Genomic DNA, 14,823 nt, shown 5'->3' with positions numbered 1-14,823 from the left:
AGCCATGTTGTGATGCCTTCATGAAGGCGGAGTTTCACAAAGAGCAGGAGTTTCTTAAAGAGACAGACGCCCAATTTCAAGGTATTAAATATTGAAGTAAAATTTCTTTCAAGTCATATTTGATGTGAATAGCATTTTTATAACAAACACATGAAGATAAAATGGTTACTTGATTCTTCATTGTAATTCTTAAATAATAATAAAAAAAATACTCAAATGACATGCGTTGTTTAGGTGTATATTGTTTTCTGGAGATCCTACCTCCTACTTCCAGTGATTTTGATAACTGATTTTCATTTAGGCCGGTTGATTCTAATTAAATATGACAGATGATGACCTGAAATGATCATCATACCAAAGTAAATATGGATTAATGGATCAGATATTACTTACTTGAGTTATATATAAAATGAAATGATAAAAAAAATCACGTTACGAAATGCACTCAAGGTACATCGTAACTGATGCATAGAAAGTCCTGCATTTATTTGTTGAAATATACAAGTCAGTGTATGGAGGTTTGACATATCAAGCCACCTGTACGTCCTGTACCCCTTCAGATAAATGAAATAATCTCTATTATTTATTACTTGAAGTCATCGATGATTCATTTTGGTGCACCTGGATAACCAGGACGCACCGACCTTCCATGGTGAACTCTCCAACAGGGACGCGTTCGCCGAAACGAAAGCGAACAGGAAACGAGATTAACCTTTACGGCATCGGCCATGTATGTAAATATTCATCATGTTATAGGCTAATTGTGTGGCTTTTTTGTTGCATGCTATGATGGACGGTTGAAAGTCTGTGTGTGTGTGTGTGTGTGTGTGTGTGAGCGACACGGCTTTCTTTCTTTTCATAGTGGGTACAATGGGGGGCAGTTGTTGGCATGCAGCCAGAGAGTGAGGATCCAACACAATGAGCAAGCGGCGCTGCAGACGGCCGAGGGTTGCACGGCTAACCCGTGTTTTCTGTTCACGCAGACGCGGCGGCATACATCCGTACATGCATGCACGTGGAGGAAGGTGAAGGCACGTCTTTACACATGCAAAACGCTTGTGGCGGTGCGGCATTGTGCGCATGAGGCAGGGCAGTGACAGGACATGACACAACAAACCTGACATATAAAGGAATCCTCCAGGGTGGGTTAGCGGAGAGGGGAGGGGCAGCTGTCCTGCAGGACCGCTGGCCTCTTTATCTCCAGCCGTCCTCACATCTGGACAAGCATTTACATGCGTACGTGTGTGTACTGGGGAACCACACTTAAAATGGCATCCCCAGGCAAAAGTCTACGTGTTTCAGCTATTTTAAATCAACAAAGTATCGTCACATTCTTGAAATAAAGACCTAAGTCATTTTTTTTTACTAATAAAATCACAACTTATTTCTTTCCAATAGATGTTTTAGGCAAAAAAAAAAAAAAGGGCAAAAAAATGACATACTATTTTAGGAAGGTGACGATAATCAAATCATCATTACATCAAACTAGAACATTTGTTCTCTAGGTCAGTTAGGATTAGGAAAATATTTTTTTATTAGTTTATTTCATTCATTTACAGATTAAAACAAACATGTCGCATGATGACATTAACAAAAATGTTGAATAGTCAATTAGGTCAATTCTCTATATCATAGGCAGATTAACATCAAACAACCATCCATATGGATGGAGCCAAAAAACTATTTTTCAAGGAGCTCCTGGAAACTCAAAACCCAGTGTTTATTGTATCGTTTATCACTTGTTGTGATAAAGTTCTTATGATAGAATTTCTTAATGTTGCCACAACAAATTTCAATTAGCGTTTAAAATCCCCCCAAACTGTCTGTATTGTTGGGAATGAAGTTTTACTATTTTCTCCACTGTTTTTTTTTCCATTGAGAGTATCAATAAGTATCAATAAATTTGAAAATATGATTAAATGCAGTCACTTTTCGCGGCTTAGTGATACAAATCTCACTTATTGATGTGACTGGTGTTCAAAAGAAGCGTATTATAAATATTTTCAGGAGCAGTATTTATGTTTGTGGAGCTATGATTGTTCCAAAAGTCACCTAAAATTACCCAGAAAATGAATAAGAGATAGTTCATATGTTCACTTTTATAATTATCACAATAATACTTTAAGATATGGTTAAAAAACTTTAAATCCATATTACCTACCCCTAGCATATTTGTTAATAATTCATCTGTGCATAAAAAAATAAGATGTTTTATTTTAGATTATTGGAGTAAAAGGGGGCTGAATCCCAGAACACAACACAGATTTATTTATTTTTTTTTAATGCATTCGCCTTTCAGGGAATATTTTTCCCGCCTCTTCATAATTACCTTATGTTGGTTTATCTGGTAAAAACTCAATGAAATGCATTGAGGTTAGTGGTGGTAACGTGACAAAGTGAGAAAAAAATAAAAAAAGATCAATGGCGGTGTGAATACTTTTTCACAGTCCTTCACTCGATCCACATCTCAGCGAGCAAACAAGTTCTCCATGTAGAAAAAAAAAAGCTCAAAATCAATTAAAACTCAACCAGTTTCAAAGTTCATACACTGCAAAGGTGCATTAATTAAATCAGCATGAATAAAGGCAATTAAAACATTCACAGTTGAAATACACAGAATAGAAAAATTCATTAAAATCTGACTGAGATAAAGATAGACCAGTAACCAGTGTCTGTGCCTTAATGAAAAGGAATTTTGAGCACTCCAACACACACGTACACACGTTAAAAAGAAAACACCTCTGGAAGTCTCTCAATTGGGAAATGATTAAACTCCTCTTCCTTGTTTATACTTCAGTCAATAATTGGCAGCTTATAATCAACAGTTGAATGATTGTTGCTTCTGCTTACAAGAGCTCTTCCAGAGGTAACAATGAAGCTTAAAAGGACATCATGCCAAGACAGCTAGCTGGGCAACACTGGGATTTTGTGTCCATCAAGTTACCATTCAAAAAAACAAAAAGAGAAAGGATTAACTAAGGACATGTTTCTACTTTTATCCTCATCAACAGCTTATGAGAGAGGTTGCTTTGGTTAGTTTCTTTTCTCATTCACAGCTTTACCAACCAGTCCAAACCAAAATGTCAGAAATTGGAGAAAATTGTCACAATTCCTTGTGGCCTTAACATGTAGCCCAAATGTCAAATCTTGTAATGATTGTTTGTTTCTGTAAGTAAATTATATTTTTATATGTTAATTTCTACAAAGACAGAACAGTCGAAATGCTAACATGCTAACAACCCTAGCTTACATGCTGAAATTAGTATTTAAGGATAACTAACAATGGCAAAAATGAGCTATCATCCTAGCATTAGCAAACATGCCAACTATAATTTCGTGGAAAGTGAAATTGAATTAAAGATGCAATATTATGTAAAATTAACTATTTTTGAGTTAAAAATGTTGCTAAAGGGTTAATGGAGGAGCCATGTTGTGATGACTTCCTGAAGATGGAGTTTTAGAAAGAGCAGGAGCTTCTTAAAGAGACAGAGGCCCAATTTCAAGGTACTAAATGACAGCCAAATTTCTTTTAGGTCATTTCCTGTCTGAATACTGCAAATAAATACCACAAGTGCCAGAAAAACTTAATAAAAAAAAAAACATTTAAACAACTGAAAATCACCCATTGTCTTGTAGACTATTTAAAATTTAAAAGAGATTTTACGCTAAAAATAAGAGGAAGTATCTTTTTAAACCTTGAAATAAGGCGTTTTAATTATTTGCAAACTTGGTTCATTATTCTCTAAGAATATTTTCTTTTACCTAAAGGGTAAACAATTCATGGCATTCCCACAATAAATCCTCAAACGAGCAAAGGTTTGCTGAAACACTTAAATGTTTTTTAGTCAGTTCATAATAACAAACACGGAGGCGACATTTGTGTGGTGGGACAGCAAACAAAAGTTGCCCATTGCACCTAAAACAAAGTCAGAAAGTTGAGGATTGACCCAATAAAACACATCCAATTATTTTCCCAAACAGCAAAGTTTCCAGTTAAAACCAAAAACGGCAGCGTTGACGGAAACCGTGAATTTGCGGCTCACAGCTGTACAGAACCCCTTCGGTCTCGTCTGTGTTTACGTGTGGGCTTGTGTGTAACCTGACAGCCTGCCACCCAACAGGGGTCCCAGCGAGTGTGAACTCTATTCGTTCCCACAGCTGCCATTAGCAGACGGAAGAATTGCCTCTTGCTAACAAAGTGAATAAATAAATAAATAAAGCTTAAGAAGCCTTGTTTACCTCCTCGGTCTCTGTTGATTAGTGCTACTTAACGAAAAACAGGATTTTCTGTAAACATGGATTAGGGTTTATATATATTTACCCTGGTAATTACAGTCATCTCTGCAATCCTGCCAAGTAAGATTTTAGTACTCTGCAAAAACACAAAATACAAGACATTTTCCCCATGTTATAAGTGAAGAAATCTGCCAGTTAAAATCAACAGCCATATTAATACCAGTACGCTGTAAGCTAATTATGAATTATGCTAATGATGGTAGGTATGTTGCATATATAGAGGAGCTTAGGAATAATAAAGAATCTGGTGTTGGCATGCTGGTATGGGGGGCTTCAAATGAAATTATGCTCAAGGCCCCAAAAAGGTTTTGGTCGGCCCTGGCTTATGCCCACTCACATTGAATGGAGATGGAAAAAAAAGCAATAGAAACTCCCTCAAAGTGCAATTCCCCAAAAGCCCGTTTATTTTTTACTTTTCTTGCAACGTGGTGTCCCCTGTTCCATCCCATCCAGGCCATGCTGCCCTGGGCAGAAAGCCATATCGCCCTTAATAAAAACCACCTCTGAGAACCATAAACCAAGTTTGCTGTTGGTATTTACTTCGCCTTGTGCCACAACTTTACTTTTCACATTGTGTTTTCTTAAGTTTTTATTTTCCTGCCTTAAAAAGCAGGAAAAAAATACCCCTGCTTTGTTCTTAAAACAACAAACGAGGCGCCTGATAACGTATATCTCTGTTATTGCGAGCTAAAGCCGTGAAAAGCGAGTCCTTACAGGTCACAGTGTTTAATTTAGTCCCTCCTCGGTGTGTGGCACGGAGCCCAGGGGCCATTTACTCCTGCTGAGGACAGTAAATCTCTTCGCCCAGATTACAGATATACTGTTTCGGGTTTTAGCTTTCCTCTTATTTGGGAAAAGAAGAACAAGCTGTGATTAGGAAGATCCTAGAGTGATAGATTGACTGTGCTCTGATGACTTAAGATATTCAGTCATTACCATTAAATAAACTTCACTGTGTGAGTGCTAATTCTGATGAGTAGGCATGGTATCCATGACAACCCTCCAGTTTTTTTAGCCATTGGATCATTCAGCTTTTGGGCACACAGGAGTGGAATATTGTCAATATGATAAATATGTTATTCAAAATGTTATGTTTTGAAAACTCTCTCTCACACACGGACTGTTTCTGAGAGCAAAACACAGATTTAACTTTTTTTTAAAAATCCTATAATTTCAATATTGCTGTTTAAGGTATAAAATATAAGACATTTATTCAATTATACAGGTCAATAAGTCAGTAAGTTGCTAGGAATAATAAATGTTCATTACATTGAAATAAACAAATTGTGTCAAGGTAAATGACCTTGCTACTCAAATGCTGAAATTCATTATACTAAAAAAGTGACAAAAAAATCTAATACATTTTCTTGTTCCAGTTTCTGGCATTTAGCAAATTGAAATAATTTTGGTAATTCTACCTGACCTAAAACAAAATAAGCTTGGTCTGATTTAACTTCAGACAGTGAGAAAAAAAATGTGTGTTTGTCTTTTTATTAGGTAGATTAAAAAAAATTCTGGCTTCAAGAGTAAATAACTTTTTCCAAATTTAGACTTTTAATTGAAAACTGTACTGTTTGAATTTAAAGCACTTTCAAAAATTTTATACTTTCCAAAAAGAAAACACCTTGAAATTCAAGCATTTTCAAGGCTTTCAAGCCCCCATATGTACCCTGCAAACAGTAAACTTTCATGAGTAGAAAGTTTGTGTTAAGAATGGAATCTAATATTTTTGTTTTTAGGCTTCCAGGGAATTTTAGGGTTTAACAACCATCATTGAAATTTTCATTCAGATGTCTGAATGTTATGATTGGTTGATTTGTTATCTGTTAAAGGGCCGGTATTGTGTTTTCCAGGCACATAGAGCCACTCTATATCAGAATCAATTAACTATACTAACTTCTGTTGTTATAAAAGTCCTGCATATATCAAATTGACTTAAAAAATGTTTTACTTTGTATTTTAACTCCTATAAATTGGGCCTTTGTCTCTTTAAAAACTCCTGTTTCTGAAACTCCGCCTTCAGGAAGTTATTAAAACATAGCTCCTTTTTTAATAACATCCTATAATGAGCTCAGCACATGCACAGTACCACCAGATGTTTGCTAATTGCTGCTGGCTAGTCTGAAGGAGCCGAGTGGGTGGAGGGCTGCTTTGCAGCTTTGAGGAGGAGCTTCATCTCAAAGGCGGAGCTAGATCCACCCAGGTGTTTTGCACAGCTGAATGGTTGCCACTGGAGATTAAAAGATTTCTCAAACAGGGATGAGAGAATCGCGGCACCACTCTATTTATGTTTTTGATCAGGGAATAACATTATAACACAATGTAAAATTTGGAAATCAATTTTATCTTATTCTGCCCCTTTAACAGATGTACTTGATGAAGACGATGTTTTAGTAAAGTAACAGGATCAGGTAACATTTTCTCATTAACCTACAGCAGTAGTTCAGAAGCAAAGCTCTGTTTTGTAGTGTTTCACATAACAAGGTCATCCTTACTGACCGCGACCTAGCTTTGTAAATAACTACAGACAATATTTTTTAATCAGCAGCAGTCTTATAGAAAGTGATGGCATTTTGTTATTATTTATTTATTATAAAATAGCATTTGCATCAAATGCAAGGACATATTCCAAAGAAAAAAATAAAAAATCCTATACGTTTCATTCAGATCTTTATTACAATATCTATATTACAAAATAGCATGAGTCGTTGGGTTTGCAGTTATTTCACATACTCAGTAAGCATGAGGCAACAGTGGAAAGAAACAACTCCCTTTCTACAAGTGAGTGGTTTCTACACCTGGAAAGCTGTTATATCTATAAAAACTTACAACTGTGAATGCAGTGAATCAGGCTTCTACAAGCCACTGACCCAGAACCTTTCAAATGAATCAGCCATGTTGTTTATTAATACAAAATAAACAAAAATGACATAAACAGTGACATGTAAGTCATCAGAAAATGCTGAGTAATTCTGTTCAGCTTTTATATATATATATATATATATATATATATATATATATATATATATATATATATATATAAAAGGCTTCTTGATGCACAATGTTCTAGCTTCTACTGCACAAACGCCAGTCAGTTCCCCTCTATTTATTGCAGAGAGCTCAGCAGATCGAAGCAGAAAGATCCGCATGGCTTGGCCCCACTACAGATAAGTTAAAAAAAAAAAAAAAGGTGGGGGGGGGGGTTGTTTTTCTAACTTGGGTAGACTGACCCTTTTCACTTTAACATCGCTGCTGCTTTTGGAAGGAAGGAAAACAAAGGGAAAACAAAAACAAAACAAGACAAAAAGTGACATTTATGGTCTTCAAGTGCTGATGCAGCTACAAAAGGGACAAAGATAGAAGAGGAGGATCAGCAGGGGGAAAAAATGTTTAGCTGGTGGATGAAAGACTGCAGAGCGAGGAGAGAGTGAGGGGGAGATAGAGACGGAGGACAGAGGGATGGGTGGTGGTGGTGGAGGGAGGGTGGTGCAACAAGATGGAGAGAGACTGCCTGCACATACTGTCAAGGCAGTTAATATAAGGCGTGGAGATAAGGCCCCACAGACAAACATTGACCAAATCAGGCATTTCAGCAGCGCAGCCCCAACTGTCAGTCAGCCTGAGAGACAGACCAACAATCAGCACTTTACCGCTGATAAGGGCTCTACTGGGCGCGTGCAGGAAATAGCCAATCTGCGGCCGGGGCCTGGCGGAGAGGAGAGGAGAGGAGGGCGACGGCGGAGGAGTGGAGTTAGGGGGAAAAAAGGGTTGGGGAGCGGAGGGTGTTGGAGATGATGGAGAGATGGAGGGGTGGAAAGTGAAATTCAGAGAAACGTGGACCGAGAGTTCACAGGCTGTTGAGAGGTTGGAGAGAGCAGACGCGGAGGGGTGGTGGGTGATCGGGGGGGAATGGGATGATATTCCGCCACACCCAAACGCTCTTGAGGAGGAAGGGATTCAACGGGGGAATAAAAGTGACAGGGTTTTCTTTTTCTTTTTTTTTTTAAATGAAAGGAGGGGACCAGAGGTGTGATGTTGGCTCTTAAAATAGCGTCTCTTCCCAGGTTTTTGTCACCTGGGAACAGCTTGCTCAGAGAGGGTGTGAGAACTTGGTTTAGACCAACACCTTCCATTAATGATTTGCCAACAGCTTTGACTAGCTCATTCTTCAGCGCGCTGGTTCGCCTCTGCCTTCGCCTCGCGCGCACAATGGCATCGTTTCATCCTCTCTATTGATTAATGGCGCATAAGAGTGTGTACAGGAGCAGACTTGCGTGCGCCCCGAGAGAAGGATAACGCTAGCTGTTTTAATGGAAGAATACGTGCGGGGCTATGAAATTCCCTCCCCATAACAAAATAAACACATCCCAAAAAAAGAGAAAAAAAATCTGGACATGGAATGCCTTTGGAAGTCCAAGGAAGCGAAAGGCCGCGCAGGGCGCTAGTTTAGGTATACACTGACCCCTGCAGGCGGCGTCAGGTAGCCGCATTCCCCGGCTTTTAACTTTTGAAGGAATAAATTCCCAGTCGTTTACCTTTTGTCAAACACATTTAAGCTCCTCTGAGCGAAAACAGCAGCACTCACCAACAGCTGGCGAGTGTTTATTTTCGGAAGCGGAAGTCGGTGGGGGGTGTGGAGAGGGGCTGTCTGAGCCTTCCTTGATCATGAACCAAACCGCCATTAGCATGACCGCCGATAAACAGTAGGAATCGTAAACAAGCTAATCACCCAGGGCATATTTGTATTCTCATTTGTGTTTGCACGCACCGATGTACAGGGAGGGGGAAAGGAGGGGAGGGGCAGATGAAAGGGTGGCGCGAGTGTGAAAGGGTTAAGTTCCATCCCTGGTTGCATGCTGCTTTCCCTTGCTCTGTCAAGCCCCATTAAACCTGCTACACCACAGCAATATGGTGCCATCAATTACAGGCATGCTGCCATCAATGCAGCGCGCGCGGAGAGGAGAAGGAGAGGCAGGGACACATAAACAGGACAAACGGCCACATAAAAAAGCCCCGCAGCCTTCCTCTGTGTCTCCTCTCTCCTTCTCTCCTTGCACCTTTCACCTCCGAGGTGTCACTTCGTCTGTCAGTGACCAAACTACAAACAGCAGCAGCAGCAGAAGAAAAAAACCCAAAACAACTTGACGCGCTTCAAGTTCACTGTCACTCATGACAGAGCTGATTTGTAAAGAAGAAGAAGAAGAAGAAGAAAAAAGGCCAAAAACAATTCGACGGTGTTAATTGGAAATGTGCCTCTACTGCCCCCCTGTGATAGAAGTTAAACCGTTCAGGTCATAAGAATCAAAATTCAGACACACACACACTGTGACACACACAAAAAAAACTTATCTTCCACTCCTCATACTCTCTGCTTTTATTCTTGCTGCCACAAAATAAGATGAAAAAGAAACTGTTTAAAAAAATCAATAAGATCATAGCAGAGTAAGAGCAGTAGCATTGAGCGTTCTTTGTCAGCAACACTTTGAAATCTGCGCTTCCTCTCCCCGCGATGCCGAGGAAAACATTCATTTCTCAAGATGTTCCGAGTTATCAGCCTTCAAGATGAGAAGGACGGAGCCGCCGCTTGGTTAGCAGAACACAAAGATATGTTAAAGCGGAGATCCCAACCAGCTCAAAAATGAATCGGCTCTTCCTCCGCCTTTTGTTGCTGGAGAATCTTCAGCCGAAGCTTGATTTGGAGTCTTGAAGTTAAACAGAAGGAATTTCAAGTATCTAGCTGTGGCGATACTGCAACAGCCTGCAAAAACAGTGAAATATTTGATGTATGTTCATTGAATTCACAAGCATGTCGCTAGCTGACCCTTTCCTCTGTCTCAGCTAGGAGTCAGACTGTAATTTGCACAAGTCAAATTATGCAAAGGGGTTTGCAGTTCATGGAGAGTGACCTGAAGGGGTTATGTAGCCTGGAAGTGTGGCCCTGACATCAGAGCTGTGCGCTGAGATAATAAAACTTATTTGCATTTTGTTTTTCCAAAGATTTTTCTGGCACTAGAACTTGAGCAGTAATTTAACGGGAAAGAGACGCAGCAAATGGCCCAAGACCAGGAGTTGAACCCAGGACAATCACATTGAGGACTACGACCTCTACGCTTTACCAACTAACCTTTCTTTTCTTTTTGTAGTATATTTTAGTTTTTTTTTCTTAATTATTTTCAATCCATTATTCCAAGGCACTAGGTTGGCATCTGAAATCTGCTTTTGTCACTAGGACAGCAATTAGAATTTTTAAAAATGTTTTATTGGATCAAGCAGCCTTTATTTGATAATGGTTAGACAAGATAGTAAGTAATGAGAGAGTGGGAAGACATGCAGCAAAGGTCATCAGGCCAGGACTTGAACCTGCAACATTCGTGTCGAGGACTAAGGTCTCCATATGTGGGTTGTGCTCTTCCTCTTTGCCACCACAGCAACCCAGCAATTAGTCTTTGTGAGATTATTGTCGGGAGTCGTCTGTCATTTTCTCTTCACTTCAGCCACATATCTCTTCTTTGAGCCACATGTCTTAGGATTTAGCTCTGTGGACTGAGGACGGCTGATATCGCCCGTGGTGAGGCATTTCTGCCAAAAATCTCAGTCTTAGCGTCATTTGCCCAAACTTCTTGTTTCTCAATAAAGATTAGCAATACCTACATGGTTATGTAAAAAAAAAAAATAAAAATCCCAGACGTACTTGTCAAACTGTTTGGCATGCAATGGTTATTATGGAGACTTGGTGACCCAATGATGCAACAATGTGCTGTAGTGACGTCTGTAGAGATTTTTCATCTGTCATCTACTTTACCATCCTCTATAATGGTGGTAATATTGTCACAGTTCCACTTGATTCAAACTTTTTTTTTAATTTCTTGTCCAGATTGTAGATCTGGGAAGAAGACTCTGGAAGAAAACCTGTTAGATACTGCAAAAGATTTGAGACTCAGGCAGTCCTCAAGAGCCTGTATCCTGCATGTTTTAGTTTTTCCAGAGGTTTGACAGCTGAATGAAAATAATGGTTCATCAGTAGGCCTCTAGATGTAATTCAACTATTTGAATGAGTTGAGTTGGAGCATGGACATATATTAAAACACCAGCAGGACACTGTTGGACGTGCCTTATTTAGATGAAAATGTGTTGGACATGCCTCGTCAGAGTCTAGAGATTCTAGACCAAAAACCAATAAAGAATCTTTGGAAAGACAAAAAAAAGTTGCCGTTTGTCCACACTGACAAACAGCAGCGTGGACAAAGTTTTGGTTTTCACATGCTGAAACTGGACTCTCATAGGAAAAAATAAATAAAATTCAAGCATGATTTCTAGTCATTTTTCCAACTTTGGTAAGCTGCTAATGAAAGACAGACGTTAATGTAAAACTTGTCTTAAACCAACTATATTAATATAGCTTGAGCTAGTATTTAGCTAGATGTGCAAAATTAGTAACAAATTAATGTAAAACACTGCAAAAAGCATGAGTAGTTTTGAAACTACTGCCAACACAAATACCCTTTGTTCTCTAAGGGGTGACAAAAGGGATAATTTCGTTGAAATTGTTAAAAAAAAAAAAATCAAACATGGCAAGTTAAACGCAGATTATATTTATTTCAGTTTAATGATACAAAAACATGTACACATGAATGCATTTTGGGTTTTTAAAGAAACCTAAATATTTGACATTACTATTGGTATGTCACTTAAGGAAAAAAGTAACATTTCTTTTGTTGTTGACAAGCCAAATGGATGTAAAACATTAAAACAAAGAACAAATAATTCTAACCATTTGAGACGTAAACAGTGACAGAGTAAACAAATAATTTATATGAAACTAAGCCTACATATTTACATAAGGTCGCACAACGAAGAGGCTCTCATGACGAGTTTATTTGTGACGAAGAGCTACTGCTGCCTGAGCTCTTGGTCTTCTGCCCTCTGGTGGCGCTTGGCTGCCGCTGCACCTTCTGGCTGGAGGGCTCTCGACTCTTCTCACTCTGGCTTGCTCCGGGTTTATTGCGCACTGATTGAAAAAATAAAAACATAACCAACCAATCAAACAAACAAACAAACAAACAAATCAGAGGTTAAGATAAAATAAAGATGATTTTCTGATCTCTGGTTCCAAGCAGCACGACACTTATGGAGTCAGGGAAGGGAACGACGGAGTGAGATGAGGCACATGTTGCCAAATTTTGATTAATGCTAAATGAATCCAAAAATAATTTATTGTTTTCCAGATGTATAATTTCTAACTGCCTCTGCTTAATCTGACAAAAGGTCATAAATAAAAACAGTTTCTCCCATCACTATCTTCTTCTTCAACTTTTTATGCTAACATAAAAATATTTGTTAGCATAAAAACCTTTACTAACAAATGTTTTAGCATAAGTAAAGTTAGCATAATATTTTTAAATCTTAAGTTGGCATATCATTTTTATGCTTACATGCAAATGTTAGCATAACATGTTTAAACAAAATAAAAGAACTGCATGGTGAATATGAAAACACTCACGGACGTTCTAGTTTAAATATGCTTGCGCACACTCACATGCACACACACACAAAAAACTGTTTCCATTCAAAACAATCAATGGGATGAGGAAGTCTCTGGGTTTGTATTGTAAAAATTACAAGAACTGCTGTTTCTGAGGAAAAAACCCAGATGGAGGTGAAGGAGAGGGGACCTTGAGAGTGAGCTGAGCTAGTATCTTGGGGGCCGTAGACCACAATCTTAGTGTTGACCCTTGCGGATCTGGGGGCTGACGCTGAATGGTGGGCTGCGGCGAGCTTGGGGCTTTTCCCAGAGACCAGAGATTCTTCCTCTTCGGGAAGCATGGGGCACAGAAAGAAAAGAAACAATTTGTGCGGAACAGAAAAGAAATCTGAAGAAACAGTGGCAAACACAGAGGCTATGCTTGGTCTTCATTTCACCAGTAAGGACTGGAAAGCCTTTACTGGTGATGTAAACAGGGAGGAATTGGTGTGAGTTTGAACTGAACAATAACTTAAGGAACATGTGGATTTTACAGATGTGAAACAGGAAGTGAGGAGCAAAGAAAATATTGTGGGAGGAAACTAGTAATAATAATAATAACAGCATTTATATTTGCCGGGCATTACCACGATATCGAGGCACTGCTGAGGTATGAACCAGTAAATAAAAAATACCAATTATTTTTAGGCTCTCTGTTGAGATGCACAGATCCGATGTTAATATCTGTGTTGGTCTCGATCTATTCAGTTTAATTCTACGCTCTGTGCTCAGAGGGACGTCTAATTGCACTGAATGAACAAATGAAAGTTGTGTTGTTTTTACATGTTTGACCAGGCTTGTGAAGATATTAGTGTGTCTGAGTGTGTTGTCCTGGTGCAGAGTTATCAAATAAATTTGTGTTTAGAAAAAACTGTTTTTCCATATTTATCTGAACTTGGAAAATGATAAAAGCAAACTTCTTCAGACATTTAAAGACTAGGCGGTTGTAAGGTGAACTAGTTGTGACACAGTTCCAGTGCTATCAATACTCCTACAGAGTAATGTTTATCTAAACAGGTCCTTCAAGGTATTTTAGTTTAAGTCTTAAGACAGCTGTTCGTTTGTCCTAACTTTAACAAGCACACTGACCTTTGACCTCTGCAGGTGCTGCAGTCGTGCTCGCTGTGTGTGAGGACTCTGCGGAGCTTTCAGTGACTCTCAGGCCCGCACACATCGCCTTCAGCGTCTGGAAAACTGCTTGAGGGGCCACATTCATCTTCAGCAGGTCCACGATAATCCTGGTAGGGCAAGGACAAATCAGTTCACTTCTCCACCAGGCAAAACAAAAAGATTTCACATGTCTGCCGATTTGGGACACTCACTTGAAGACTTCCTGATCCACTGTGATCCCTGCAGCTTGGGTCAATTCAAAGAGTTCACTCTCTTCAGCACTGAGGACCTTCTTCTTCTTTATGGCATATTTCTGCACGTTACTTGTGACGACCATCACGGGAGAGTCAGGGGCCGTGGCCCCCGTCTGCTGGGCCTGCTGAGACATCACTTGTGGAAACCTGAAGTATTGGCGATAACAATAACAACTGAATCAGAAAGTGTTTCTCCCGCCGAATATAAAACCATGGTACATTCGTCTTCCTTTTTTTTTTTAGATTTTAAAACATCCAGTACAACAACACGTTAAATTAACAAACATACCAACTCGCAATGCTTAAATAGGATTATTGTTGTCATGAAAGGAGTAGTTTTCCGCTTGTAACGGCATACAGAATCATTTGATGAAACAAGACGCGTCCAAAATGCGTCACTGATGCAAAATAGCGCCGCGCGGGATGATGGGATATGTAGTCAGAAGTGCTTAGAACTTGTTAGAGCTCGTTAGTTTATGTAAACTTAGCTTTAGCGTCTATTTTTTATAGTTAGCGTACCTGCCTTGAACTATAATATGTAAGGTACAACGTCGTCTGGCAGCACATTAAATAAAAAAGATAAATAAGCTTATATAGTTGCTTTGTTTATCACACTTTTTCATGTTTTTTTTACACTTCACA

General features: G+C 39.0%; 1 protein-coding gene across 1 annotated transcript; it reads right to left on the bottom strand.

The window, feature by feature from the left end:
* Window positions 1-11,872: 11,872 nt before the first annotated feature.
* Window positions 11,873-14,644, bottom strand: mzt2b (mitotic spindle organizing protein 2B). Its single transcript, XM_015002114.2, has 5 exons — window positions 14,471-14,644; window positions 14,140-14,328; window positions 13,907-14,055; window positions 12,969-13,106; window positions 11,873-12,304 (listed from the first exon to the last, which is right to left on the bottom strand). The coding sequence occupies exons 2-5, from the start codon at window positions 14,313-14,315 to the stop codon at window positions 12,159-12,161; spliced, it is 609 nt and encodes a 202-aa protein (XP_014857600.1). The 5' UTR covers window positions 14,316-14,328; window positions 14,471-14,644; the 3' UTR covers window positions 11,873-12,158.
* Between the last annotated feature and the right edge of the window lie 179 nt (window positions 14,645-14,823).

This window comes from Poecilia mexicana, unplaced genomic scaffold, assembly GCF_051168715.1.
Source record: "Poecilia mexicana isolate PSO_F unplaced genomic scaffold, ASM5116871v1 scaffold_12, whole genome shotgun sequence".
In the NCBI taxonomy this organism is placed as follows: Eukaryota; Metazoa; Chordata; class Actinopteri; order Cyprinodontiformes; family Poeciliidae; genus Poecilia; species Poecilia mexicana.
The sequence above is the reverse complement of the archived record's forward strand: the minus strand, read 5'-3'. Positions and strand labels throughout refer to the sequence as shown.